The 16594-nt window shown below is 32.8% G+C and overlaps 3 protein-coding genes across 6 annotated transcripts; 2 read left to right on the forward strand and 1 right to left on the reverse strand.

Annotated features, from left to right (window-relative positions):
• Window positions 1-810: 810 nt before the first annotated feature.
• LOC124445271 (myosin light chain kinase, smooth muscle-like) lies at window positions 811-4165 on the forward strand. 2 transcript variants are annotated; one of them, XM_046995979.1, is made up of 12 exons: window positions 811-910; window positions 1138-1184; window positions 1528-1600; window positions 1697-1897; window positions 2056-2194; window positions 2281-2410; window positions 2538-2586; window positions 2655-2681; window positions 2800-2958; window positions 3035-3080; window positions 3246-3320; window positions 3726-4165. In XM_046995979.1, the coding sequence occupies exons 2-12, from the start codon at window positions 1151-1153 to the stop codon at window positions 3786-3788; spliced, it is 996 nt and encodes a 331-aa protein (XP_046851935.1). In that variant the 5' UTR covers window positions 811-910; window positions 1138-1150; the 3' UTR covers window positions 3789-4165. The 2 variants fall into 2 exon arrangements, with proteins under 2 accessions (XP_046851935.1, XP_046851936.1); XM_046995980.1 differs by lacking the exon at window positions 811-910 and having other exon boundaries at window positions 1023-1184.
• LOC124445276 (SPRY domain-containing protein 7-like) lies at window positions 3297-6037 on the reverse strand. Of its 2 annotated transcripts, XR_006948103.1 has the most exons (6): window positions 5661-6037; window positions 5471-5587; window positions 4988-5148; window positions 4819-4921; window positions 4592-4742; window positions 3297-3571 (listed from the first exon to the last, which is right to left on the reverse strand). XR_006948103.1 is itself a non-coding variant. In XM_046995988.1 (5 exons), exons 1-5 carry the CDS (start codon window positions 5785-5787, stop codon window positions 4645-4647), a joined length of 606 nt encoding a protein of 201 aa, XP_046851944.1. In that variant the 5' UTR covers window positions 5788-6036; the 3' UTR covers window positions 4028-4644. The 2 variants fall into 2 exon arrangements, 1 of the variants encoding a protein (XP_046851944.1); XM_046995988.1 differs by lacking the exon at window positions 3297-3571 and having other exon boundaries at window positions 4028-4742; window positions 5661-6036.
• On the forward strand, window positions 6028-16370 carry LOC124445264 (eukaryotic translation initiation factor 2A-like). Of its 2 annotated transcripts, XM_046995973.1 has the most exons (21): window positions 6028-6102; window positions 6752-6824; window positions 7043-7114; window positions 10204-10322; window positions 10467-10566; window positions 11473-11555; window positions 11807-11907; window positions 12455-12563; window positions 12684-12800; window positions 12871-12939; window positions 13029-13130; window positions 13270-13310; window positions 13376-13420; window positions 13698-13786; window positions 13862-13925; window positions 14019-14094; window positions 14197-14258; window positions 14342-14452; window positions 15110-15205; window positions 15818-15883; window positions 16120-16370. In XM_046995973.1, exons 1-21 carry the CDS (start codon window positions 6081-6083, stop codon window positions 16180-16182), a joined length of 1680 nt encoding a protein of 559 aa, XP_046851929.1. In that variant the 5' UTR covers window positions 6028-6080; the 3' UTR covers window positions 16183-16370. The 2 variants fall into 2 exon arrangements, 1 of the variants encoding a protein (XP_046851929.1); XR_006948102.1 differs by lacking the exon at window positions 16120-16370 and having other exon boundaries at window positions 14197-14280; window positions 15818-15884.
• Window positions 16371-16594: the final 224 nt, after the last annotated feature.

The following is a 16594-nucleotide window of genomic DNA, read 5'->3' on the forward strand; positions in this document are numbered from 1 at the left end:
ATTTTGAAATGTGTGAATTGGGAGAGATAATTGAAGAATCATAGAGATAATTCATTGAAATTATAAATAAGTATTTTTGAAAGAAAACGTTCTTTCAAAGAAATATCGTTGATTTTCTTATGATTAATATGATTAATGAAGCACATTTAAGTTAATGATGCTTTCTCTCTCGTAATCACCAACGAAAACATCGGGTTCAGCTGATAAGTGTAATTTTACGAAATTGCTTTCCACTTAACGTTGTTCTTGAATCGTTGAATAATTAAGAATCTATGCTCGGTAATACTATGTACATACACTATAAATAACAGAATACCAAAAGCTTTTATAAAAACCTACGTTTTGATTTTTAAACTTCACAGCATGGTGCAGTGTCAGTTTGCTGTGCTATGATAAGACTAACGTTTCACTTCCAAATTAGCCAATATTTTCATATGAAACAAAATTGCGATTGTAGTTGGAAGATAGAAAGCTCTATTTAAGGGTAAATAAGCTTATACATTGCTGGTAAAAATCGTGTAACAAAGAACAGGCTATTGTGATTTAAATTGTGAAGATAATGATCACTTTGCTAAGATTGTTTTTGCGTCACAGGGAATGAAATGAATTTATGTCTTTTACTTTCGATGAAAAAAACACATTTTCTCACCTCTCTACACGAAGGTAGTACTTCCATGACCATTTACTTTATCATTAAGTCATACAAAGAGCTTAACAGATATTAAATTTATGTATTTCAATGACAGTTCTCTTGTGTCTTTTATTCGAATTATTTGTCAACATTCTTAATCCGTTTAGTATCCGCTGTTTACTCAGCTAATACCCAAGCGGCGCTTCTTCATTTTCACCACAGGTCTTCGTGAGCCATCACTGAAGAAATTTGTCGTTGTAACTTTTTTGGACTAATTTGGTAAAATAAAATTATAAATTAGTTACATTTTGTTTTGCTTTGTCATGTAAACATTAATTATCAAAAATGTTTATAAATATACCAGGAAACAAAGTCCTTAACAATTAACTTAGCAGCATGTTACACTCTAAACTTTCTAAAAGGCGATATGAAGTTTTGGAATGACATGTCGACATCAACATATGCCTTGAAATAATACATCAAAAATTCATTTGATTTTGTTATAGAATACTAAACGCAATGGCCCACGAGGATGGTGCATTGAATGCACAAGGTAAGGTGTCTTGTCGACTCGTTGAAACACGATTAGAACTACTACTAATTTGGACCATCGGGCTCCAAAACATACCAACAAAAACCCCTAACAGTTGGCAAACTTTTGCATGGGCAGATTCTGTAAGTTAGAAAATCATCTAGCATCAAACAAGGCTTTCGTGACATTTCGTTTGAAGTTCAAAACTGCACGAAGGTATAACAATGAAATAAGTCACTCCGTCTGCCTTACGTCAAAACGACAAATATGGTCAAATGTATATGCTAGAAACAAGGTTAAGCCAACTGCCAATGTTTAATATTTTGCATTTGAATTAAAGAAGGACATGGTCTTGAATTTTCAGAGCCAACTAATGTTCATTTGAAGACAAATGAAAAGTTAGAAACATTTTACGAAACTCACGAGAAGTTAGGAGAGTAAGTACGAGATGGCATGTTACTCATCATTTATAAATCTTATAAAATTAATGTATGTGCCATTATTGTAAATTTTTTAAATTTTTTTAATTACAGAGGAAAATTTGGCTACGTTTATAAGGTAACAGAGAAAAGTACTGGGAATACTTACGCAGCCAAGTTCATCAAATTAACACCAAAATCAAAGAAAGAAGTGACTGAAGAAATTAATTTGATGAATAAAATACATCATGAAAGATTAGTGTTTCTTTACGATGCTTACCAAACTTCTAAAGAACTTATTATGGTAATGGAACTGTAAGTATCGGTGCAAAAAAACAGTGATCTCTCATGCACGTTCATAAAAAACTTACATATTTTTTAAAGTTCATATTAATATAATTTTGGCGATTGAATAATTTAATTAGCATCACTCTTGGCACATCCATACATGAAAAACACATGATCAATTTTAGAATATCAGGTGGCGAATTATTTCAAAAGATAGTCGACGAAGACAACCTAAATGAAGCCGATGCTGCAAGATATCTTATTCAAATATTACAAGGCGTACATTACATGCATTGCAAGAATATTGTTCACTTAGACTTAAAGGTATCTGCCTTCTGATTTTGACTATCTAAAAAGTAGTGAAGCTTTTACTTGTAACAAGCATGTAATTAAATCGTTACTCTTTACAGCCCGAAAATGTAATGTGTGTGCCTCGTCCTGGAAACAAGGATGATATTAAATTAATCGACTTTGGTATGTCAAAAGTTTTGGAGGATGGTAAAGAGTTGAAAGTTGCGTGCGGCACACCAGAATTTGTAGGTAAGTGGAAAATGATGTTAGCTAAGAAAGAAGAAGAAAGGTGAATATCACTTTTGACCCACATTTTGAAGACACTGTGTTTCTGTATTTTTTAGCCTGTGTCTCAACATTTGCAATCGTTTTGTAGCTCCTGAAGTGATAAGCTTTGAACCAATTCATCTTGCAAGTGACATGTGGTAAGTAAGACAAGAAACAAGAAAAATCTATCTTTACCGTCCAGTGAAAAGTTTTGTATTTTCTTTAGGAGCGTTGGAGTAATTTCTTACGTGCTGTAAGTACTTTAGATGAGCATGGAGTGACGTTTCAAATGACCAGCTGCAAATGCCTCGCATACTTTTCACTCAATATATAAACTATTGTATTTTAATGAATCTTAATTACTTTTCCAGACTTAGTGGTCTCTCGCCGTTTATGGGTGAAGATGATAACGAAACAATAAATAATGTTTGCACTGGGATGTGGGATTTTGAAACAGATGATGATTTCTTTGATGATGTCAGTCAATTAGCCAAAGATTTTATTGGGGAATTACTGAAAAAGAATCCTCGGTGAGTTTTTAAGTATTAAATACGATTTCAAAAAAGCAAGATGAAAGAACTTTTAAATAACTTGATTTTTTCCAAGGGAGAGAAATACAGCGGAGAGATGTTTAACTCATGAATGGATATTGGTAGTTACTCATAAAGTACTAAAATAGCTTTACGTTGATGCACCATGTACTTGAGTGTTTGTTTTTGAACAATTTTCCCGTTTTGAGTCTTATTAAACCCAATCAACTTGATCCTACAAGTTTTCTGTGAGAAAGTCGCCAAAGTTATTTTGTATTTTTTCACAGAAAGCTCCGGAATTCGAAGCAAAAAAGCTAAAGACAGATCATATGAAAAAATTTATAGCTCGCAGGAGATGGGCGGTATGTATTAGATAATATATACTGTATAGACTTGATATTCGTCTTGAACTGTACGTATTCATGCATAATTTCAGGTACCTAGCAGTACCAAGGACAAGCAATTACTCGTCATTTACATTTATTATTTGTATACTGTATTATAATATTTGGAAGAAATCGTTATCCCAGATCATATTGGTGGAAACATACTTTTTAATTTCCAGTTATAATCACTTTTATATTTTCACGAATAAATTGGCAAGTCGTTTCATCTAAAAAATTGAGAAAAAATGTACAATTATTAAGAAAATGTTGTAGTATATTAACAAATTATGTTGAGGTAAATTGCTACAAATCAAAATGGTGATAAACTTTATGTCATACTTTAACGCAAAGAGTGATGAGAATCTGATTGAACTTTTTTAGAAAACAGGAAACGCATTACGCGCTCTGACGAAACTTGGATCATTGAAGAAAGAAAGATTGTAGATAAAAGGATGTTTATCATTCCACACGAGACGATTCAAACGTGTCAATAAACCATTCTTGATAGCTATTTCGTAGTTGTAAAAACCGTTAAAGACGAACTTGAACAAAAGATCCCCCTTTTTCTGCAAAATTTGAAAATTAATGCTAAATACGTCAACTTTGTTGTTTTGTAGGCTAAATGCATGACTGTAAAACTTGTTTAAGCGGGAATTTCTGCTAAGAAAGTACACACAGCTTTATTGCAATTCATTTCGTATTAGCTACTACTTTATTTTGTGTATATTAAATTTTATTCATTTTCAATGTTTGTAGACAGTCACCAGTAAATAATTTTGTGTTTCACAAAGTATTATGAAATATTAAAATTTAAACTAATACGAAGGACTTCATCCTGCAACCATCTATTGAAAGTATTAAAAAAACAATGAGCTTAACCCAAGACGGTCATAGTACTTCCTTTGCTGTTTCCAAAGATCATTATTTTCCCAACTATTTAACTTGCTCGTGGTACATCACTGTTCTAGGTAATCTTTATGATTTAACCCAACTTTGACAATTGAAAACATCAACAGAGCATAAGGTAGTATAAACATTTTGATTTTTGCCCATTATAACCGTGTAACCACTCAAAGATAATGCTAAAAACCTTATACCACATAAAAATTGGTCATATCAAAATATTCTTTAATCCTAATTGTTTCATATAATTGTTATGCTAAAAGTTCTCTAACCAATGAACATTTTATCTCTCTGATAATAATGACTATACTTTCTCGCAGTGCAATTGATTTGCGGAGGATTACCTTTCCAACCTTTACAAAACGTCATTAATAGTGAATAAATTCTATTCTTGCCATCAAAGAAGTGATTTCTCGTATAGTATTCGACTATAACCAGAAGGTAGTGGATAACAAAAGTTTTTAAATATAACATCTAGGATAGCACCATCATCCACTAAACAACAAATAAAAGGAACGATCAACGATGAGATAAAAAGCTTCTTAAGATTTTTTGTCTAATACGTACATACCATAAACCGCTGGATACACAGTTCCTTTTATTCCTGTTAGAGGAAATTCAACTTTACACCCATTTATGTAGAAATATAGTTCAGCATGGTCATAGGTACAAGCCTAGATTATTTATAAATAAATTATGTCTACAATTCTTAATGACAGAATAAAAACAATGTCACATACAATGATGTCTCCTTCATCAGGCATAACATTTAATTTATGAACAACTTCTCCAGCATGACAAATACTGCCATCAGACCTTAAAACCCAGCTGTCTTCATTGTTTCCCAATGGTAAACGATTCAAATCACACTTTCGTGATGCCAAACCAACACCCCAAACACCTATAGAAGAAAGTGATTATCTTTTTGTAGTTATCTTAATACACAATTCAACATGCTAAATGCCATATCTTATTCTAGTAAACACGTTTACATGCTATGTGGTGTATATTAGTGTATGACTAACTTATACATACTAGCAAGTTTAAAGTACAGTAGAACACACTTTAACATGATAGGTAGTGTAAAGTACAGTAGAACCAGTATCTGTAGTGCCATTATACCTATTTCAACAAGCTAGGGAGCTCTTGAAGACTAAATATGACGGTTTGTTGTGTAGGGTAGATACAACAAAATATGATTATGAGTCACAAGAAATATATACCTCCACATTGTACTTTGATCTCAAAATAAGCTTTATTTTGAACTATAGGAGCTGTAGCAAGAGCAGCACCAGAGCCGCATATTCGTAAATCAGATTTCACAATGACTACTTCGTCACCTTTAAAGAAATAAGTGAAATAACTGATTGCCCAAAGTCTACATATAAATAGCTAAAAAACTTTCGTTCTCACCTATTAATTGTTTGTCTAGAATTACATCATCTGTATGCTCTTCGTGAGTAGGAGCTTGGTTACGATTTGGTGTCCTTCTCGAACAACAAAATATAAAATTCCAACCATCAATGTAGCAATTCGACATTCTCTTTGGTCTTCTCCCTTGGTAACCGCGCTTTCGATCAATCTTTTTTACCACTTCTTGGCCATTATGAGTTGGTCAATAAAATTATCAAATGTTCCGAAATACTAAACGCGAAATCAAATTGTCTGATTCATTGCCATTTTTACGTTTTTCAGTTCTCTTTAATAGAAATCATTATGTTTCAACGCCCCTTCATAGGATTGGACCTTGGTCGCCTGATTCTTGTTACGATTCATCTTACAATTAATTCAAATTGCAAGCAAATAGTCATAGAGATCAGTAGATGAGTTAAGATGGCGGTCGAACTTTTTGCTGGTAAGGTGATTTTATTTAGCATGTATTGTCTGATTAGAGAACCAACAAACATAAAATAAGTAGTTTTCAATGTACTTGAGTATTATTCTTGACTGCTTTTTCAATTTTTAAATATTCAATAATTTTTCCAGCACCAGCAGTACCAATTAGTGATTATGCCATTTATTTCATAATTGTATGTAGGATATGTCTGTAGGATATGTCTGTTTTATTTTATTCAATTGAATATTAAATTGAATATTTATATCACATGTCTACCCTATTCATTTTTAAAACGATAGCTATGTGTACATTGTGAAAGTGTTGGGTGAGAGACCTACTGGCTACTGTCACCCTAAAATGGAAACTTGTTGGTTATGGCTACCATCACTGTTGCTGGTGATGGTGGAGCTAAAATTAAAGAATGTATTGAATTTTTTTGGCTATCAAGTTCCACTGTTGATCATAGATATTTTTCATTGTTTTCTCTTCCCTTGACATGTGCATTAAGATCTTTATCATGGAGTTTTAGTACTGTACTGTATAAAGTTTAAATGCGATGGTTATTCAAAACTATTAAATATAGGGTGCTCCCAAAAACAAAATGTCATGATTTAGTGTGAACACTGTAGTTAACAAGTAAAGTATTGTTTTTTTTAATTTATTCTAGTCCGTTCATCAAATGAAGTCAGTGTGATGAAACTAATAAACTCGAGCATAAGTAGTTATACCAATTTTGAAAGGTATGTTTTTATATTGTTTTATATGAAACTAACATAAACTTTATGAGTCCTAGGAGACAAAAAACTTTATCTTTCACTTTTCCACATTAAACATGTGAAACATAGCTTTGTAAAAATTAACCTTTGTGTCCTAAATTGAAATAAATCATTTGATCTGCTTCATTTTTCATTGCTAACCAATATGTTTTCACTGTTTATTTGCATTCTATAACTTTTAGGGCAACATTAAGCAGCAGATTTTTAGATTTTAGTCCAGACGGTAAATATATTGCTTGGTGTAACTCACAATGGTAAATATTTTTTATTTTTTGATCTAATGATTACTGTGTAAGCCTTCTGACAGGGTTCAAATTAGGAGGAGAAAAATCGATTTGCAACTTTTTAAAACGTGCGTCTACTGAAATTTCAACATTTGCGTTCTTGCTATAACGTCGCTCATACACACATTGCCTATGTTTGAAATTTGCGTTCTGGCTATAACGTTGCTCATACGCACGTTGCCAATGTTTGAAATTTGCGTTCTGGCTATAACGTTGCTCATACGCACGTTGCCAATGTTTGAAATTTGCGTTCTGGCTATAACGTTGCTCATACGCACGTCGCCTATGTTTGAAATTTGCGTTCTGGCTATAACGTTGCTCATACGCACGTAGCCAATGTTTGAAATTTGCGTTCTGGCTATAACGTTGCTCATACGCACGTTGCCTATGTTTGAAATTTGCGTTCTTGCTATAACGTCGCTCATACACACATTGCCTATGTTTGAAATTTGCGTTCTGGCTATAACGTTGCTCATACGCACGTTGCCAATGTTTGAAATTTGCGTTCTGGCTATAACGTTGCTCATACGCACGTCGCCTATGTTTGAAATTGCGTTCTGGCTATAACGTTGCTCATACGCACGTTGCCTATGTTTGAAATTTGCGTTCTGGCTATAACGTTGCTCATACGCACGTTGCCTATGTTTGAAATTTGCGTTCTTGCTATAACGTCGCTCATACACACATTGCCTATGTTTGAAATTTGCGTTCTGGCTATAACGTTGCTCATACGCACGTTGCCAATGTTTGAAATTTGCGTTCTGGCTATAACGTTGCTCATACGCACGTCGCCTATGTTTGAAATTTGCGTTCTGGCTATAACGTTGCTCATACGCACGTTGCCTATGTTTGAAATTTGCGTTCTGGCTATAACGTTGCTCATACGCACGTTGCCTATGTTTGAAATTTGCGTTCTGGCTATAACGTTGCTCATACGCACGTTGCCAATGTTTGAAATTTGCGTTCTGGCTATAACGTTGCTCATACGCACGTTGCCAATGTTTGAAATTTGCGTTCTGGCTATAACGTTGCTCATACGCACGTTGCCGTTTGAAATTTGCGTTCTGGCTATAACGTTGATACGCACGTCGCCTATGTTTTTGGTTCTATAACGTTGCTCATACGCACGTTGCCTATGTTTGAAATTTGCGTTCTGGCTATAACGTTGCTCATACGCACGTTGCCTATGTTTGAAATTTGCGTTCTGGCTATAACGTTGCTCATACGCACGTTGCCAATGTTTGAAATTTGCGTTCTGGCTATAACGTTGCTCATACGCACGTTGCCAATGTTTGAAATTTGCGTTCTGGCTATAACGTTGCTCATACGCACGTTGCCTATGTTTGAAATTTGCGTTCTGGCTATAACGTTGCTCATACGCACGTTGCCTATGTTTGAAATTTGCGTTCTGGCTATAACGTTGCTCATACGCACGTTGCCAATGTTTGAAATTTGCGTTCTGGCTATAACGTTGCTCATACGCACGTTGCCAATGTTTGAAATTTGCGTTCTGGCTATAACGTTGCTCAAAACAGCAGTGGAAAGTTATGACAATAAAGTTGTCCGTATAAACGTTCGTCGTAACATTTTTGATATCGATCAATAAGCCAAACTATATTTAAAAGATTTGAAAAAAAATTTACTACCTTTCGTACTATAATATTTTTACCACGGTCTATATCCATGTAACATTTCTATTTGACTCATTAAAGTAACACACCAGAAAATGATATGTTGAATTTTCAATATGAACATAATAGCCCGACATAAGACTTTTAAAAAAGCCATCACAGTAATAAAATAAAGAAAGATTTATTAATAACGTTTCGTCTTTAACTCAAGATATCTTCAGATTATTTGAGATAAATTATATACACGAGGTTCGAAGATGTCTTAATAATGTGAAGATGTCTTAAGTTAAAGACGAAACGTTATTAATAAATCTTTCTCTATTTTATTATTGTGATGGCTTTTTTAAAAGTCTTATGTTGGGCTATTATGCTCATATTGAAAATTCGCTTTCCGCCTTGCAAATCTCTGGCCACGATTTTAGATATGTTGAATGTTAAATGTAAAAGCAGTTAATGCTAACTTCTTCACATCAAAATATTCAAAGTGTCAGTGTGAGTTGTGTTCAACTTTCCCGGCATGCCGGCGGCTAAGCAGCGGTGTACGGAACATATTTTGGTTATTTCTGTTATATGTGAACGCTTCTCCGATCGATCGGCGACCATATTACCCATCACGCATTTGGGTAAAAAGATGGCGGATGAATTTTCAACACAGGACATTAAACCAAAAAAACAATTTCGATCACTTTACGATAAAAATAAAAACTTATGGATACAATACGCAACTATCGGGGTATTTATGATAAATTGTGTCCAGAGTACAAAAATCAAAGAGTAAAATCCAAATTATTATCTTTTTTTCAAACCGGCTATCCCATCTTTGATGTATTTTGAAATGACTGTTAAAAGTAGTAGCGTTACTAATAGTAACGCTATTTTCAAATTACGAAGTACTATTTTGTCAAATTCAAACTGCCGCTAAATTTTTGTGGTCTATCAGCAATTTGAATTGTGTCATTGAAAACCCTCGCAGGCATGCCTCAGTCCTGCCTCAGCCACAAGATCAGAAAGCATCTCAGGCTTGCCCTTAATAATGCCTCAGTCATGTCTCAGTCATATGTGAACCAGGCTTAAATCTGACAAAGTATATTGTGCTATATTTAGAACAATGTTCTAAATATACGTTTAACGGTTATCGATATTTTATTTGAGCATACGTTTTTTGAACAGACAAAGCATAAATGGAAGCCGTACTAAATTAGATTTTTAATAAATTTCCATTCAAAGAATGTCAATATTATGTTTTAAATGTATTTTTTCAAATTTTGATTCGCAATTTATTCGTCTTTGATTTGCTAAAGCACAAAATTGGCTCGTAATTTGGTAATTGCGATGCGCTAATTCGAACCCTACTTTGTATTTTTTGTAAAATTTTGTTACTGTTAAAATAACTTGTCTTCATTGTGTATTGCTTAATTCAATTTTTAGTGTACAATTATTCGACTTTGAATCAGAAAAGGAGCTCGTTACTATACCAAGAGAAAGGACAAACATACTTTATTTTTCACCAAAAAGTAAATACTTGGTAACATGGGAGATATTAGCAGGCAAGATTTTTACCATTTTCATGTAATATGTATGAACATGGATGTTAAAAGTGGTAATGTTTAGGATTGCAATTTATTTTTTTAATATATAAATAAATACGATTTATTTTTTTTGATTGAAATTTCTACTTTTATTTAATATAGTTAGAGCAGGTGAGCCAAGTGATAAAAATACATTGGAAATATGGGAATTAAAAACAGGACGTTGCATCAAAGGAATCTGTATCAAAAAACGAGAAAACAAGTATATTTATTTTTGTTTTGACCCCTTGTGGTACCTCATGAATTTTGCTCGCGTTTGTTAATTTCTAGATAATTTTTTAGTTATATAACATGATTTCCTTACATAATTAGCATTTCTCTCGAAAAAAGGATGTGGTTTTTCATTTTTTTTACCGTAACTGCGTAAAAAAATAAATATGACTTTTTTAAAGTAAAGTCTTTAAAAATAAACATGTTTAAACATTTCATGATGCCATCTTCAGTATAATAAAAAATGTTATGCATACGATAAATATACATACTAGTATTAAAGTAAATCGTTTGAACCCGGGAGTATCGTTACATGTTTGTAAATGTAGATCGTGCAGGGTCAACAACAACAAAAACAGTCCTTCTCAGGACTATACCAACCTGGACGATCTACATTTACAAACATACTAGTATTTATATAAAAATGAAAGTTTCTCCGCAACTTTATAAAATTATTTTATTGAGCTTCCGACTCAGTGCTTCGAGCCTTCTTCAGAATGATATAGGAAGTAGTTATATACAATTGTTTTTGATTTTTAGACGCTTAGAGCGTCTAATTGGATTAGCGGGTGGATTATTGTGATTGGATGGTGTAGAATGCGTTGTAATGGGTTTTGGTGTATTGTGAATATGATTGGTGTTAATATTATTAGAGTGTAATGTTGTAGTTTTGGTGTTATTTGTAGTTTTTCTGTCCTTTTTCTTTAGTTGTGAATATATGATGGGTATGTCAATATGTCTGTTTATTGTCTCGTTGTCCTTGCTGTACCAAGCTAGTACATATACATTGTATCATGTTATGGCATCATATGATATTGGAACATGTTTATTTTAAAAAGCTTGTCGTATTTATTAGATGAACATTTAATTTATTGAAACCACTTTGACTTTTAAATAGATATTTCAAATGGTCTGATGATGAAATCCTGTGTTCTTTATGTGTTACTAACGAAGCTCATTTTTATGTCAATGGAAATTTTGGTAGATAATATTTGAAATCTATTTTATATTCACCTGAATGATATATCCTGCCTGTATGTCTTGTGTTTCAATACACAGGATAAAGTATTTGTGTACAACTTTAGAAAATCTAAAGTAAATGGTTTGATCAGCCAAATTTGTAAATTTTTACCCATTTAAAATTTTCAAATGATAATATTTTTTATATTGCATAAAAATGAGTGGATTGTACCCTTATGTCTAGTTTTAATTTATTCATCTTTCAACAACAGGAAATATTGCGCACAAGCTCCGACTACAAGGAGTTAGCTGTATCGAAATTGCACCCGGACCACCTCCATATAAGATTGCAGCTTATGTTCGTGGCACTAAGGTAGAGAGACTATGACGGACTTGCAAGTTGCTTATTCAGAGCAATGCTGAGGTGTAGGTTTATGTCAGTGTAATGGTTACATTTGCAATGGTGAAGTCCATAAGTTAGGTTGAATAGTTAGGTTTATTTAGGCTCATTGGGTACGTTTGTTGGCTACTTTAAAAGTTTACATTCAATGGTTACGTTCAATGGTTACGTTCAATGGTTAAGTTCAATGGTTAAGTTCAATGGTTAAGTTCAATGGTTACGTTCAATGGTTACGTTCAATGGTTACGTTCAATGGTTAAATTCAATGGTTACGTTCAATGGTTACGTTCAATGGTTAAATTCAATGGTTAAGTTCAATGGTTAAATTCAATGGTTACGTTCAATGGTTAAGTTTGAATGAACGAGTAAACTAGCTTTCCTTCTAATTTTATATGAGCTCATTGGAATGAAACGTACTCTTTGGAAAGAACTTTTCTTGACTTAAAAAAAAACAATAAAGGTTAATGCTTTCGTTTTATTTATGTCGATTAATAGTCATCTTTTTTTGTGTATGCTTTAGGGAGCCCCAAGCTATGTTCGTCTTTATGAATATGCAAACTTTGAATTTCCAATTGCGAACAAAAGCTTCTTTAAAGCTGATAAAGTCAATATATTGTGGAACAAAAAAGGTAGACCTCAAAATATAATAAAAATGCTAGACAAATTTTTATGAATTAATATTCAAATTTACAAAAAACCGTCAAACATCAATAATATTACAACTTGTAATAAAACTAATGGTTTATTAGGAAAAGATGCATTGATTCTTACAAGTACTGAAGTTGATCAAACTGGAGGCTCCTATTATGGCGAGCAAAGTCTTCAGTATATTTCGACAAGTGGCGACAGTAACACCGTTATTCTTGGTATTTTTATCAATAATCTAAACGTAATTTCTTCGAGAGCGTAGTAACCATTATTGACATTTTGTTTTAGCGAAGAAAGGACCGATATATGCTATTGATTGGAATCCAAATTCTACACAGTTTTGTGTAGTTTATGGTTGTATCTTTGGTTTAATTTCTGTTCTTACTCACGTTTGTTGATAGTCTTCTTTATACAACCTCGTTTTTCCTTAATGTCATATGCAATAGACATGCCAGCTAAAGCTACAATATTTAATTTAAAATGTGAATCAGTGTTTGATTTCGGCACTGGACCTAGAAATACAGCACATTATAATACCCATGGAAACAGTATCCTTTTTTGCATGATTTTATAGCACTAGTTTATTTAAACATACCTCATGTAACTGGGAAGTTAAAGATATGGAATGATATGGGTGGTTATAATGGATAGTGAGGTATCTTTTGTGATTTCCTTTACAAGCAACATTACTTTGTCTTGCTGGTTTTGGCAACTTACGTGGAAATATGGTATTATAATGGTTATTTTCAGCAAAAGTTGGTGTGTTTTTGTGATTTCAATCTGTTTTTATAAGGAATTTTGGGATGTCAAACGACATAAAGAGATCAACAAACTACAGGTACTGTGTAAACTGGAACTTTGTTGTTCATTAAGTATAGCATTGCGATTGGAAACGCAGATTTTTTTTTTTGAAGCTAATGTATACCCTGAATATAATTCATAGAACAAATCTAAAAGTTTTTTGGAAACTTTTAAGTTGTTTCAAAATGTTCGTAAAAACCCGTCGACATGCCCAACTAAGTTTTTGATTTATGGAGTTGACAAGCCTTGAACATTTTTGTCTATTTCCATTTACATGCTCCTTACTTATAAAATTTATTTTTTGATTTTTTCAGGCCAGTGATACAACTTTATTTGAATGGTGTCCCGATGGTCAGCATTTTATGACTGCAACAACATCACCAAGATTACGTGAAGGAAATGGGTAATACTTAACTTTCATTGTTCAGAGTGGAATTTGTTTTCAACTTGAAGAAATGTTGTCCTGTGTTTTGTATAGATTCAAAATATGGCATTATAATGGTAATTGTATTTACGAAAAGTCCATCAACGAACTTTGGCAAGTAGGTGATTAACTTCATTAACTAAACCTCAATTTTACGTAAATGTGAAAAATTCACCATCAAGTTATAAATAATTCATTGAATTATAATAAGGTTACTTGGCAACCTCGTCCTGAAGGTGTTTTTCCAGAACTTTCCATCACTTCGGCGAAAGTCAAGAAATCGAATGGTATAAACAGGCCCATTACTTTTTCTTCCTCCAATATTGAAAGCATGCAATAAATTTTCATAATTGTTGAGTCAACAATTTTTTTAACGTTTTTATTTTTAGATGAAGTCCAGGCATATCGCCCTCCATCTGCCAGAGGAACTCCCGTAAATACATCAAAGCTTGTAAGACCTTCATAACGCCAAAGTATTTAACTGTTTTTCCCTTTTGAGCGATACAAATTACACCAAGAATCTATTTTTTATAGCATGAAATAGAGCCTCCAGAAAACGCAAAGAAAACAAAAGAATTATCTGCGAATGCTTTAAGGAATAAAAAGAAACGTGAAGCCAAGGCTCGAACTAAAAAAGAAAATGAGGTGAATTAATTTAACACATTGAATTTTGAATTTTGTTTTAGTTTTTACTGCAAAGTTGCTAGGCTATTTTGTTTTATGTTATTCGTACATTGCAGACTTTAGAGTGGCAATTTGATTTTTTCAATATTACTGAAAATTTGTGCTTTTCCTCCCTGCCAATTCCAAACATGGAGAATAAGAAACCCGAGTCCTTATTCCTTGTTATCATTGTAAAACTTTATAAAGTCTTTGACCCAGTTATTTATTTCAACATTTAATTAGACGATGAAGACAGATGATTTGCTCATGATGCATGAAACATTCAATAAAAGAGTTATGTCATTTGATAGATATCAGCTAATTAAAAATGGTTTGAATTATTAAGACAAGAAGGCCGTTTCTAAGTTCTTTTAAACTTTGCAGCATTCTTGGATATTATACACTTAATATATTCTCTCGAGGGAAATAATGAGTTTGTTTTCCCTCTAGTCTCAATGTTTCCCGAAACGAAGTCGAGGATGAATAGCTATATGAATAATCACCTCCCCTCTAAATATGTATGATAATATATATGTATCATATTTTCGATGAATTTGAAACTATGCTCGCAGAACAATTTATTTATAGGCCTACGTACATGCATTTAGCTTCATTGATTAACTATGAGAAATTGTTTAGGATAACAATATTTGTGGTAGAGATATTCCTGAAAGTACCACTGTGGCATCTGGTGCAACTACTGAGAAGGAGAAGAAGTTAAAAAATTTAAAAAAGGTGGTTTGTTTGTAGACAGAATGCGAGTTTGTTTTCATATACTTCCTCTGCTAAAATGTACTTTTTCTAAAGCCAATCCTTGAACAAAAAGCTCTTCAAAAATGTAATTCACAACTCAAAAACAAGAAATGAAGACTAAATTGAAAATAACAAAACTCAACACTTTCTGTATGTAACTGTATTTGTACAGTTAATTGCGTTAGAGAACATTTGATTTCACCGTAAGATAATTTATGACACATTTAATTTAGTGTCTTTCATGTTTTCGTCATGCATGTATACATTTTGTTCAATGTTGAAAATGCATGCCATGTTACATATGTTAAAATGCTTTTTTAATTACAATCAAACTTCAATTTACACCTATCTCAAAATCATACAACACCAAAAGACATATTGCTGTTGAAATTACGCTAACCCGAAGCCTGCTTCTGGCTTATTGTCAGCAGGAGGGTGTTGGTGATTTCATGATACAAACTCGTTTGGTATTTGTCTTTTGTTATCGTGTTCAATGGCATTTGTTTGTTTTGAATTAGGTTCAGCTGAGGAAAAAGTTTTTTTTCAATTTCTTAAATATTTGTTTAATTTTATGAACAATTTATTGTTGTGTAGAAACTGAAGCAGATTGAAGAATTGAAATTGCAAAAGAAAGCGGGGAAGAAGTTAGAAAAGAACCAGGTGAAAAAATGAAATTAGTGACTGCTGAAACTAGTTGATCGTATTGCAATGTGTGAGCCTATTTACTGGAAAATAAGTGAAGTTTAAACCTGCAACAAAGGTTTTCATAAATGCACAGAATTGGATGGTATTGGTAAAAGTTCACTTCAACTGTGATAATATATTTCCTGTTTTAACACGATTTATTCTAGATACCAAAGAAATGCATTATGTACTGTAAATTTGTAACTTTTTAGGAAGAAAAACTCAACACTGAGGACAGTCTTCTTGAAGAGATAAGGCAATTAGAAGTTAGTTAGAAATAAGCTGTACATTATAAAAATATTAAATCTCACAACCTGTCGTTAATATTCGATAATCACTGGCTCATATTGTTGAATTGCTTGTCGAGGTACATATAAATTTAATTGTACTCACTTCAACAAGGAAGCATTTTTATATACAGCGAATATTTGTTAAAAATGAATAAAAATTTTCGTAAAAGAGATTCCTGGAGAGGGAATGTGACTAAAACATTTGTAAGTCTTTTGAAGAGGACGTTATTGTGCAAATATCAGTAACACTACATGTGTGTAACAAACAGTAAAATCACACGTGTGCAAAAACAGTACCACGAAATGAGTGTAACACACAGTAAAATCACACGTGTGCAAAATAAGCAACACAGAATCTTTGTTACAAACAGTAAAATCACACGTGTGCAAAAATCAG

The sequence above is a fragment of the Xenia sp. Carnegie-2017 genome, unplaced genomic scaffold (genome assembly GCF_021976095.1).
Source record: "Xenia sp. Carnegie-2017 unplaced genomic scaffold, XeniaSp_v1 HiC_scaffold_22, whole genome shotgun sequence".
NCBI lineage: Eukaryota > Metazoa > Cnidaria > Anthozoa > Malacalcyonacea > Xeniidae > Xenia > Xenia sp. Carnegie-2017.

What these genes read in the sequence shown, in the direction of transcription:
- LOC124445271 (XM_046995979.1), top strand. Translation starts at nt 1,151, where the DNA reads ATGGCCCACGAGGATGGTGCATTGAATGCACAAG. An exon ending in TTACTGAAAAAGAATCCTCG is followed by an intron (nt 2,959 to 3,034) that starts GTGAGTTTTTAA and finishes ATTTTTTCCAAG; the next exon opens with GGAGAGAAATACAGCGGAGA. An exon ending in TAGCTCGCAGGAGATGGGCG is followed by an intron (nt 3,321 to 3,725) that starts GTATGTATTAGA and finishes GAACTTTTTTAG; the next exon opens with AAAACAGGAAACGCATTACG.
- LOC124445276 (XM_046995988.1), bottom strand. Translation starts at nt 5,787, where the DNA reads ATGTCGAATTGCTACATTGATGGTTGGAATTTTATATTTTGTTGTTCG. An exon ending in TCTAGACAAACAATTAATAG is followed by an intron (nt 5,588 to 5,660) that starts GTGAGAACGAAA and finishes ATTTCTTTAAAG; the next exon opens with GTGACGAAGTAGTCATTGTG. An exon ending in TGTGTATCCAGCGGTTTATG is followed by an intron (nt 4,743 to 4,818) that starts GTATGTACGTAT and finishes TTTGTTGTTTAG; the next exon opens with TGGATGATGGTGCTATCCTA.
- LOC124445264 (XM_046995973.1), top strand. Translation starts at nt 6,081, where the DNA reads ATGGCGGTCGAACTTTTTGCTG. An exon ending in AGATTACGTGAAGGAAATGG is followed by an intron (nt 13,787 to 13,861) that starts GTAATACTTAAC and finishes TGTTTTGTATAG; the next exon opens with ATTCAAAATATGGCATTATA. An exon ending in CCATCAACGAACTTTGGCAA is followed by an intron (nt 13,926 to 14,018) that starts GTAGGTGATTAA and finishes AATTATAATAAG; the next exon opens with GTTACTTGGCAACCTCGTCC.